The sequence below is a fragment of the Carex rostrata genome, chromosome 19, assembly GCF_964058835.1.
Source record: "Carex rostrata chromosome 19, lpCarRost1.2, whole genome shotgun sequence".
Lineage (NCBI taxonomy): Eukaryota > Viridiplantae > Streptophyta > Magnoliopsida > Poales > Cyperaceae > Carex > Carex rostrata.
Genome location: NC_135936.1, coordinates 6,482,068 through 6,494,772, shown reverse-complemented (window position 1 = coordinate 6,494,772; position 12,705 = coordinate 6,482,068). Strand labels below are relative to the sequence as shown.

General features: G+C 34.7%; 1 protein-coding gene across 1 annotated transcript; it reads right to left on the bottom strand.

The window, feature by feature from the left end:
* Positions 1-842: 842 nt before the first annotated feature.
* On the bottom strand, positions 843-2,223 carry LOC144571983 (protein FAR1-RELATED SEQUENCE 4-like). The gene is made up of 5 exons (XM_078321375.1): positions 2,204-2,223; positions 1,872-2,166; positions 1,288-1,781; positions 1,035-1,159; positions 843-955 (listed from the first exon to the last, which is right to left on the bottom strand). The coding sequence occupies exons 1-5, from the start codon at positions 2,221-2,223 to the stop codon at positions 843-845; spliced, it is 1,047 nt and encodes a 348-aa protein (XP_078177501.1).
* Between the last annotated feature and the right edge of the window lie 10,482 nt (positions 2,224-12,705).

The following is a 12,705-nucleotide window of genomic DNA, read 5'->3' as shown; positions in this document are numbered from 1 at the left end:
AAAATAGTATTAAATCTGTATTTAATTGTTTGTTTCTTTATTCTTTTCTTTTCGATTCTCCTTTCTTTGTTTCGCGGCCATCTTCCCAATAGCAATGTCAAGTTTACTCTTTATTGTACTCTTTGGCGGACGTCCTCTTTTCTTTGATTTGGCAGGAGGTAGAATTTGTATAGAAGGTGGATGATTGACTGCATGTTGTTGCCCGCTTGAAATATATTCACTCCCTAATATCCATTGTGAATCGGATGGCGATGGTAATGTATCAGCTGTTAATTATTTGAACATTATAAAATAAACAATATACATAATTAATTAAACATGAATTTTCGGAATTATTTTCAACATAAAAAATACCTATCAATGTACCAATTGCACCAGTAACATCAACATCTGTTCCCACAACAAAAAGTCCTGTACAGAACCAAATTTATCAGTTGTAGTGATCGTGGCAATAAATAATATCAAATTGCATGTATAAAAAGTATTTTTACCTCCAGTGCTGATTGAAGATCCAGTGATATCACCAGTACCAATAGCTGCTGTCTCATCAAGAACTGCCTCAACATTTTGTGTTACTGTCCAAAAAAAATATCTCAAGCCAGCAATATTAATATCACCAGTACCAATAGTTTTTATCTATTTACAAGTATCAAATTGCAAATATAAAAAGTATTTTTACCTCCGTTGCTTACTGCAGATCCAGTAATACCACAATTATCAATAGCTGCTGTCTCATCAAGAACTGCCTCAACATTTTGTAATGCTGTTAAATGACAATTATATTAGTTCACAAGTATTAATCCTCAATGGAAAATGTATTTATCTCATATGACACACCATATTTATACCTTTTCTCCTGACATCTGGGACCCTCGGTTTTTTTTTCCTTTAGAAGCCCTCCCAACAATACGAACAGTGCCATTTGATTCATTATCTACTTCACCATTAATAATTCCTAACATAATAACAAAAAATATTACACACAAATAAAAATGAATAAAATGACATTACATCAACACAAACAAAAGACACACCTGCCACTTTGTTTCTCAACTCCACAAAACCATTAAAAACAGCAGTATGCAATATCTCATTGAGACTTCCTAAATGAAGCAACTCTTGTATAATTGGATTGGTTGCAATTGTAAGCTCATAAAGCCTGCAGAAAGTTAAGTTAAATTTAATGTCAGCATTAAAAAAGTACACACTTCAATCCTTATAGGTAAATAGTTATTTAAGTAGAGATAAATACAATGATATACAAACATAAACATTTCTTACTGTTACCTGCCCTGTTCAGGTATTGTTGGAAAAGCTGGATCAACTATCATCAGATTATATCTTTGCACGTCTTTCCTCCACCGCTCAACGATATATTTGTCTTCGACAGAAAAAATTCTCTCTTGCTTAAGAACTTGAATACAATGTGCACACAAAATCCCCATTGCCTCAAATTTCCTACAAATGCATTGCACTTCCAAAAATGCCCTTCGGTAAATAACCATAAAACTCATGTCACGGCAATCCCTAACTTCATAAACGAGATCTCCATCTTCTTCTCTAACTAATTTGCAAGACAAATTTGCACATTTTCTGATTTCATGTTGGCATTTATAGAATATTTCGTTCGTGTAACAATGCTGAAATTGGGCCTCCATCGGCAACTCATAGTGAAGTTTAGGAGCTCTGAATTTCGACTTAAAATCGGCATCATTCTCATTCTGCCAAATATTCTTCAACGCCGCTTCAAAATTCTCCACAAAATCCTTCAAACTCTCTCTCTTTGTCAAATATGAATTCATGAAATTGTTCATACTTTCCACGCGTTGGGTACTTGTCATTCCCGCCCAAAATTGTCCGTTTAAAAATACCGGTACCCATTTCTCTCTTAATTCAAATATTCCTCTAAACCAGGGATCATTCTCCTTGCCGAGATCATCCATTAATTTGATCCACTTTTCTTCAAACTCCCCTCTTGTTTGCGAGTTGTATACGACCTCCTTGACCTTCTCGGTTTTTTCACTCTTCTTTTCCTTGACCTTATCGGACTTAACCCTCTTCTTGTCGGTTTTTACACTATTTTTTTCCTTAATCTTCTCATTCCCATTATCAGACACATTTCCCCATTTCGTCGGGAGTTTGTGCAAAATGTGCCAAGAACAATACCTATGCACAGTTTCTTGTCCAAAAACATGTCGTATACCTGATTCTATGCTTGCGCATTGATCACTCAGTATTGCTCTCGGCTTCACTCCATTCATACATTCTAGGAACCTAAAATCATATATTGTGTTGAGTATTAACTGTCTTTCAAAAATGACTAATAGGTATATAATCCCAACTGTTATATTACCCCTTCATATTAGACCATACCCTCACCACCAATCATTCTGGTATTATCACCTATATGAGCAAGTATTCACATCCAGTTCAATATGTATCAACTATTTATTTAATTTTAATTTATATACCCAGTATGCATAAGTATTTATCTCTAATACAATATATACTAACTATTGATAAGAAAAAATCCTGATCCTCACAGTTGTCTCAAACTATTTTGGTATTATAGCCTATCTGCATAGGTATTTACCCCTTAATCAATATGTATTCACTAACTGGTATTTATTTACCTGAATAACATAGTATTATTGACTGGTATTTATTTACAAATTTTTATTATCTAGCTGTTACAAAAAAATATTTATACCTTGCAACACACCATTTGTAATCTTCAATGCTTTCCCTTCCAAGTAATGCACAGGCAAAGATTATGGTTTGTCCATGATGATTGACACCAACAAATAAGACTAGAGGCATATCATACCTAACACAAAAAACAACATGACATATATATCATGTCAGTATTATGCATACACGGTTGAAAGTATTTATGCCAAGTATTGATTCCAAATGTAAACAAATAAAATACCTATTAGTCAAATACGTGGCATCCATGACAACGACATCATGGAAATATTTGTACGAAGCTCGGCTATGCCCATCAGCCCAAAAAATGCTCCATAAACGTGCATCTGTTGTATATTCGTATCTGTAGAAAAAGTCATGATCGATCTTTTCCCTATTAGCAAAATACTCAAACACCATTTGAGCATCATCACCACCTAAGGATTTCATTTTCAACCTTCTATGCCTGTCGATGTGGTTCCGTGCATCTCTGCGAGTAAATGGACACCGCATGTAACCACCAGCACTTTTTATTACCAGATTAATATTAGCTGCTATCGTGAGACCTTGGTCTTCGTGAAACTCTAATAGTCTCTGATATCTGTTTGGAATATAGCGAAATCCAGAAATAAGGAATGCTTTATCAGGCACCAACTCGTGGTTATGTGATAAAACAACTTCTTTCACAACCCAAGTTCCAACCAAATCAGTATCAACCAATTTCACACATGCATTACAACCAGTAGATACTGCTGCCCTTTTCTTGTCAGGAATACGTTCATCAATATGAGACGATTCTGTTCTGCACTTACCACAGGCAAACACATATTGGTGAACCTGGTCAGTACCCCTCTTCTTATGTCGTGAGCTTTTGAAAACACCAAATCCTGATTGCTTGGCAAATAAGCAGTAATACTGATATGCTTCCTCAACAGAGTCGAACTCATCGCCAACACAAGGTGGATTCAATTCATGCTCTTCATCATCCATATCATCCACTTCATGTTGTACATGTTCCTCAACATTAACATTCCCTCCAACTTCTTCATTTGCCACTGGATCAACCTGAACTTCTGCAAATTCAACATCAACACTCTGACCATGTAAACTTTCAAGCTGTACATCATCGACTTCATCTTCAAGATATTCAACATTCAAATCCCAATCATATCCCACCTCCCTTATACCGACATCATCTTCAATTCGTTCATTATCACGATAAACATCCTCAAATAAACGGTACAAATAGACCTCATCAAACTCATCACGTAACTGAAACTCATTTCCAAAAGCTTCGTTCAGATCAATATCCAAAAACATATATTAAAATTGAAGGAACTTCAATATTCAACCCTTTTTGCAAAGAGTATTTAACCCTAAGTCAGTATGTATTTAACATAAAAAGATTAAGTTCATAAAAAGGTTTGTCAGAACTAACGTATTTAGGATTGAACACTCACTGTGCAAACATTTAACTATGATTCCATAAGTATTTAACTCTACTAACTGTTACGTTTCCTTTTTATGTTGAACCATAAATATACAGGTATTTAACTGCAAATCAATATGTATTTACCAGCAACCAAAAATTTCCAGATCCTCAGTAATAAATCACAATTGGTCTAACACAATTATCCAGATAATCACTAGAAAATCATAATTCGTCTAACAAGTATTAATCCTTACAATAATCTATAGAAGATAAACAACTAATTGAATTCGCTAAAACAAAAATTCGTCAAAGTTTCACTCGCCTGTATCGCCTCCAATACAGCACGCGCTTGTGCAATTCCGAATGAACGATCGCCTCTCTCGCCTCTATCGATCGCCTCAGAATCGCCTCAGAATCGCCTTCAATCGCCTCAGAATTGCCTCAGATCCGAAAATGGAAATTGCGGGACGCATTAATTTCAAAATTTGAAAATGGAAATTGCGGGGATTCTTTAAGGCAACATAATATATACGCGGGGATGAAGATGCTTCAAATCACAAATATATGCGGGGAATTTGTTAATTGCGGGGTCCACTTAATTAGTCAATTATTCTTAATTGCGGGGAAAAAGGGGGGACAAGGTTGAGGGGATTGTTATAATTATTCATTTTTAATATCATATGTATTGTAAATTAAATTTTATGATTTTTAAAAAATTTCTAATAATTTGTTTTAAAGATTGTAGATTGTAGACCATTCAAAGTAATATTTTTCTCCCTATCGAAAGAAATAGTAAAATAATTCTAAAATATGTAAAATTTAGTTTGCAAGTACATTTTCATATGTAGATCGTGTTGAACAATCCATATCAACTGTTTGAATTTTGAAAACGAAGATATTGATCCATATATAGTACCATAACATTACTCAATATCATTAATATTATTAAGAGAAAAGGTTCTTGTCTACTGGCATTTGTCCACCATTTGTCCACAGCCCCCTTATCCAACTTCCGCTTTAACTGTCGGTCTCCACCTTCCGACTTCGTCTTGCTATTTAAACAGATCGACCTTCCATAACCTTCCTTTTTTGAATTTCATTTGCTAAATTTCGAAATCCGATCAGATTTGCTCCGACTAGTGCCTTTGCTTATTCGATCTGCCTCTTCTTATTTCATTGTCACCGACTAGTGCCTTTGCCGTGACTTGGATTGTAAGTTTCTTGTCTTCTCCTGCGCGCCCCTAGTCTCGCCACCTCCTCGTCAATACCTCTCGTGCGCTCTGAATCGGCACGCACCTCAGACAAAGGTCAGCATGGTCGATTCTGTCGGCATGGATCTCATCCCTTGAATAAGAGCACGAAGGTGGCGGAGGCCTAGTAAAATTACGAGGATCCCTTTTTATAATTTTATGGATCTGACGTGATATAATTTTCTACTATAATTTTCTCCATATTGCTTGAGTCAGATTTTATGGATCTGACTTCATTTCTCTGATTGAGTCAGATTTTATGGATCTGACTTCATTTCTCTGATTTTATTTCACGTCTGATCAGTACGAATTGGGCCAGCAATGACGATTTTCTTTTTTAGAATATTGTTTCGATCTCGTTTTTTATACATGATCGCAATAGAACCTTCAATCGTGGAGCGCGATCGAATAGAAGTTTTTGTTGAAGAGCACGGCAAAATTCAAATCTAGTAAGTTATTTCTGTTGAATTTGTTGTTTTCGTTGTATGCAATAACAGATCTAGCATTTAAAATGAAATCTGGAGGAAAGAGATGATAGAGAGGCGATATGGAGTATTGATCTGTTAATTTTACTGTATTGCCCCGTTAATTTTACAGTATTCATCTTGTCATTTTACAGTATTCATCTTATGGAAATCTGGAGGAAAAAGATGATAGAGAGGCGATATGGAGTATTGATCTGTTAATTTTACAGTATTGCCCCGTTAATTTTACAGTATTCATCTTGTCATTTTACAGTATTCATCTTATGGAAATCTAGAGAAAAGAGATGATAGAGAGGCGATATGGAGTATTGATCTGTTAATTTTATATTATTGCCCCGTTAATTTTATAGTATTCATCTTGTCATTTTATAGTATTCATCTTGTGGAAATTTGGAGAAAAGAGATGATAGAAATGCGATATGGAGTATTGATTTGTTAATTTTACAGTATTTATCTTGTAATTTTACAATATTCATATTGTAATTTTACAGTATTCATCTTGTGAAAATCTGAAAGAAAAAGATGATAGAAAGGCTTCTTACTCATCCGAACAATATTCAATTGAAAATTATATTGTATACAAGATTCAATTTTACAGTTCTGTTGATTCAATTTTACAGTATACAAGATTCAATTGTAAATTTTACTGTGTAGAAGATTCAATTTTACAGTATACAAGATTCAATTGAAAATTTCACTGTATACAAGATTCAATTTTACAGTATACAAGATTCAATTTTACAGTATACAATATTCAATTTTACAGTGTACAATATTCAATTTTACAGTATACAAGATTCAACCCAGTGCTAATAACCGCTAATAACTAACTCTAACTGCCAATAACTTCCTATAACTGTATTTTTTGAAAGTACAGTCTGAAAGTACAACCTTTTTGTTCTGTTGTGCAAGTTGCAATCTTTTTTTAACTATTTTGGGACCACTTCAAATAGTTGCTGGATGTTGTATGATTAACTGATATATTTTATGTGATATGTTGTATAATTGTATAGCATGTAGAAGTAAATTTACAGTATTCGGACAAGTCAAAACTGTGGACAAATGGTGGACAAAAGGCTGTGGACAATTAGACACTTCCTATTATTAATTGTTTGATTTATAATTTTGTATTATTATAAGTTTACTTTATTTCATTTTTCTATCTTCATTATCATCACCATTATTATAATTATTGCCACTAATCGGAAGCGGATCTAAGCATAAAATTTGAAAGTCAAAATGTCCAATATTTTTTCTGAACCATCGATCATGTATTTGTGGTAAATTTATGTTATATAAATGATTTTTTAAGAAATTTATATTTGACTTCCACAATTGTAATTCCATCTATTGATGATATGATCACTCCAATTACATCAACATGATGCTGGACCTTCATCAACATGATGTTGTTGTTGTTAGTATGATCATTAGCTTATGTCGGTATTATTATATTATTATCATTATTCTTATTAGCCAAACAATAAAAAAAAAAACATTTTCTTTCTAAAGCACATTAAACATACAATTAGAACGTAACAACATGAATCTTTGATTCCGGAAGTTAACTTGATTTTCTTTCCATTACAACATTGTTGTTCTTTCATCAAAAAAAAAAAAAAAATTGTTGTTCACTCAAAAGACTACAGCAGCCTGGTAATGTTTATATGGTTCTGCTTTCAGCCAATCTTTACAAAGGTGCTAATATATGGCCAAACAATACATTAATTTTAAAAACATAAACAGAAGACTCCATTAGTTGCTCGTTTAACAATCAGCAACAAATGAAAAATCTAACACATATTGCGCCTTCTAAAGGAAAGATTATATTGGGTCAGATCTGACACCAATACTTTACTTAACGATGGGTCAGAAAACAACTAATCTTGGCATCAGCATGTATCTTTGTAATCTGTTCCAACCAAAGTTTGGTCTAACATGTGCACTAACACATTAAAACAAAGTTAATTTTAATAATATCCAAAAAATTGAACAAGTACTGGCCTTCTAGCAAATTCCAAATCTATCCTGTAAATTCTCATGTGCTAGATATCAAATCTTGCGTTTGCTTGCAATTACAACAACATTGACAAAAACGTGAATCCTCTTCAGCCAGTATATGCCTTTTCCGGTTTTTTACTTTGAGGTAGTGTCCCGCAAGGATGTCGAAGAGGAAACCATGGCACCAAGCCCTGTGGCTAAGTCAATAGTGTAGTGGCCCCTCGAAGCAAGCAACCTAATTGCTTGTAACATGTTTAAGGCATCAAAGCTCCATGCCATCTTGTACCGTTTCATGCGCCTCATGTCCAATGAGGCTATCATCGATCCCGCTACATGGCCCGAGAAGAAAAGAAAGAACGAGACATTACCAACGTTAATTGGGAGTCAGCACCAGATCCTAAGAATTCCTGTAGGCATTTATAATATTTATTTATGTGAAAAGAAGCTTGGTACCAGTCTCTCAACTTCTGATTTCTTTAATGAAATCCGTGGACTTATACTCACAACTTTTTTGAAAAAAAAAAATCTTCAGGAAGTTAGTCAGTTTTAAAATACTAAATTAGAATCTAATGGAAAATGGCTTGAGAATTAAAAATATGGAAATGGCAATTTTCAGTGTACTCCTTGCTTAAGTGTCATATATATATAAACCCTGTGTTAGGAGGCATTACAGGATATAGAGGGCATTAACTTCAAATCAAGAATGGCATTTCCTACCTTGGGAAGGGGGAGTTGGGTGAGTGTTAATTAACGGATAGAACTTACAAAATACTCCGTTAATCTTTGCGCGGAAGCGGATCTTGCGAGCGTAGCAGTATCACTGGTTCTGCAAGGAATCACAAGCCGAAGCCGGAAGCCCTGCGTTTTCCACGACCTAAAACCTTCAATCCTTAACAGAGTGCTTCTTGGTGCTCTCGATCTTTTCTCTCTAATTTTGGCTGTTACTATTCACACGTTTTTCTGATTATTAGAGAGAGAGAGACAGGTATGGATGGTTTATATAAAACCAATGCACCTTTTCATAATGGGTTCGCATCTATTCATAACGGATCGGGTTTTTAGTTTTCCATAATGGGCGTACCCTTTATTAAATCCAACATCTCCCACTCGCACAAAATGGGATACCCGCTATAAACTAAGAGAACGTAATATCTAATCTCTGTTAAAATTCATACAAAGAAATAGGCCGTGACCAACATATCTTAATTTGAGAGTCTATGTTGTTATCCAACTGTTAGGTATATATAATAACATCTAAGTAGAGTAAATATGCAGTACCCCAGATCATTAAGTTACATTTTTAAGTATTACAAGATCTCTTTTATTTATTGATACAACCATACTTATATATTCACAATTATGTTACATAAACATAATTGGTGCACCAATGAATATAACTTAATGTAACACTCAAATGATCTTTTTTCTTTTATCTAGAATCTATTCATTCCAAATCAATTGCTATTCATATATGTTCCATTAGATCGTATCATTCATGATCATTGGCAACATTCCAAAATAACTAATTGAAAAGAAACTTCAAGTATTTAGTAAAAAATCGAAGAGTACTATGAGATCCTTTTGATCTCGCGGGTCTCACACAACAAAGAAGAAGAGATCATATATTCTGTTACCCTGTTAGTCAATTGCACATATGGTATGAAACATATGTTACGGTATTATTCTTCATTTCTTATGGAGCGTATGTCTAATTTAAAATCCAATACCGTACAAGCGATAGTTCAGATATACATAATATCTAACTTGAGTCCACAACTCTACTTATCATATAAATTCAATAACAGGACTCCCACTTGGCATAAGACAGTTAAGGTGAATAGTGGGTATTTCACCTTCGGTCATAATAATATATTCATATGACCTCAGCTTGATTCTCTATCAAGGCGATATATATTTTAAGCACTTGCTCTCACATTTTTGTATCATGTCTAGCTTAAAATCAATCTTATTTCTATGTCCTACCAAGACATAGAAGCGATTGCCTGTGTGAGAAGGCCAATCAACTGTCTGACATACCTTTCATTTTATATCTCATGTGTTATGCTAAATATATTGGTATTAAATAATTTGTAACAATTATCACATAAATGAATAAAAAAATAGCATTCATTGCATTTATCCCACAAATATAAATATACATAATATATACTGTTCAATCAAAAATATAACTACAATCTACGTAACCCTAGAGATTTCACATGGCCAATAAACACATCTCTAGGTATTGCCTTTGTAAAAGGATCTGCCACCATTTTGTGTGTAGATATGTACTGCATGCAAACTTGCTTTCTCGCCACCATGTCTCTAACAAAGTTATACTTAGTATCAATGTGTTTGGTCTTTGAGTGATACTTGGGATCTTTTGTATAAGCGATTGCTGCTTGGCTATTGCTGTATACCAACACTGAGTTAGTTTCATTCTCACCGAAACCTAAGTGATTCAAAAATCTTTTAAGCCAAACTGCTTCTTGTACTGCTGCTGAAAATGCTACAAATTCAGCTTCCATTGTGGATAAGGATATGCAACTCTGTTTCTTACTACTCCAAGAGATAGCTCCATTACTAAGTAAGAAAACATAACCTGAGGTAGATTTTCTTTCATCTAAATCTCCTCCCCAATCAGCATCTGCATAACCCATGAGTTGTAGATTTCCTCCTTGAAAACACAATGAATAATCTGCAGTACCTTTCAGATATCTAAGTATTCTTTTTACTGCTTTCCAATGGGACTGTCCTGGATTGGCTTGATATCTGCTCACCATTCCAACGGCGAAACTGATATCCGGCCTAGTACACATCATAGCATACATGAGGCTGCCAACAGCACTTGAGTAAGGAACTTTTTCCATTTGTGCTTTTTCATCTGGAGTCTTTGGACACATTCTTAAACTAAGACATTCGCCTTTTGCTATAGGAGTATCAATGGGTTTACAGTCTTGCATATGAAAATTTTCAAGTACTTTCTTGATGTAATGCTCTTGTGATAGAGCTAACATCTTCTTGGAACGATTTCTTTCAATCTTCACTCCAAGAATGTATGCTGCTTCACCCATATCATTCATATCAAATTTGGAGGATAATCATTCTTTAATGATTTGTACATACTCTTTATTGTTACTAGCCAACAGTATGTCATCCACATAAAGCGATAGAATCACAAATTTTTCTTTGGATCTTTTGACATACACACAATGGTCTTCATCAATCATTTCGAAATCAAATGATATGATTGCTTGATGAAACCGAATGTACCATTGTCTGGAAGATTGCTTGAGGCCATAAATGGATCTCAACAATTTGCACACTTTGTGCTCTTGTCCTTCGGCAACAAAACCGACAGATTGCTCCATATATATCTCTTCTTCTAGATTGCCATTTAGAAATGCAGTTTTAACATCCATCTGATGCAATTCCAAATCTAAACTGGCAACGATAGCTAGTATCAACCGTATGGAAGTAAATCTTACAATAGGAGAGAAAGTCTCTTCGTAGTCTATCCCTTCTTGCTGTGTATACCCCTTAGCAACAAGACGTGCCTTATACCTCTCAATTGAGCCGTCAGCTAGACGTTTAATCTTGAGAACCCATTTGTTCCCAATTGCCTTGCATCCTTCAGGGAGATCAACTAATTCCCAAACACTATTTGATCTCATTGACTCCATTTTTTCTTCCATTGCTTTCATCAATTTCTCTTTAGCAGGACAAGTGAGAGCCTCTAGAATATTTCTTGGCTCTTCTTCATCTTGCATGACAATCATGTAAGATTCATTTTCGATTGGAAAATGACGTTTAGGAACTCTAGCACGATTGCTATACCAAATTTGTGATTGTGCTGAACTTGGCTCAGCATCATCTACTGACTTGCTCCCACTTGGATGAGATACTGTTAGAGGTTCAGGAATATGCACCAAACGATTTGCAACAATCAAATCATCTTGCTCCTCTTCTACTTCATATAGAGAAAATTCCTGACCTATCTCACCCTTTCTTGGAAATTCATTTTCCAAGAAAATGACATCTCGGGACTCAAATTCTGTTACACTCCCACTCGATTGTTCACCAATGAACACATAACCTTTGGAATGTTCGGAGTATCGTATAAATATACTCTTTTTACCTCGTGGACCCAATTTACCATGTTGATGAGATGAATCATGAACAAAGGCATCGCATCTCCAAGGTCTCAGATTACTAAGATCTGGTTTTCTATTAGTCCAAAATTCGTAAGGAGTTGAAGAAACAGATTTAGAAGGTACACGATTTAGAATATAGGCAGCAGTCAATAATGCATCACCCCATAAATTAATTGGCAGATTTGCTTGAGCCATCATTGACCTAACCATTTTCAAAAGAGTCCGATTTCTCCTTTCAGCCACTCCGTTTTGCTGTGGAGTATATGGCATGGTTAGTTGCCTTAGTATTCCTTTTTCTTCGCACATTTGTTTGAACTCATCAGACAAATATTCGCGACCGCGATCCGTTCTTAAGGCCTTAACCTTTCTGTCTAATTGATTTTCACATAAAGTTATAAATTTCGTGAAACAAGCAAGAGCTTCAGATTTATGAGATATCAAATAGACGTGACCATATCGTGTATAATTATCAATGAAGGTGATAAAGTATCTACCTCCATGTTGTGCCCTCACATTCATTGGTCCACAAATGTCAGAATGAATTAATTGCAATGGAAATTCAGATCTAGTTCATGTTCCAAATGGTTTTCTTGCCATTTTTCCTTTTAAACAATTTTCACATGTTGGTAGACTAACCCTTTCAATTTGGCCTAACATGCCTTCCTTGGCTAATCTATCCATTCGTTGCTGTCCAA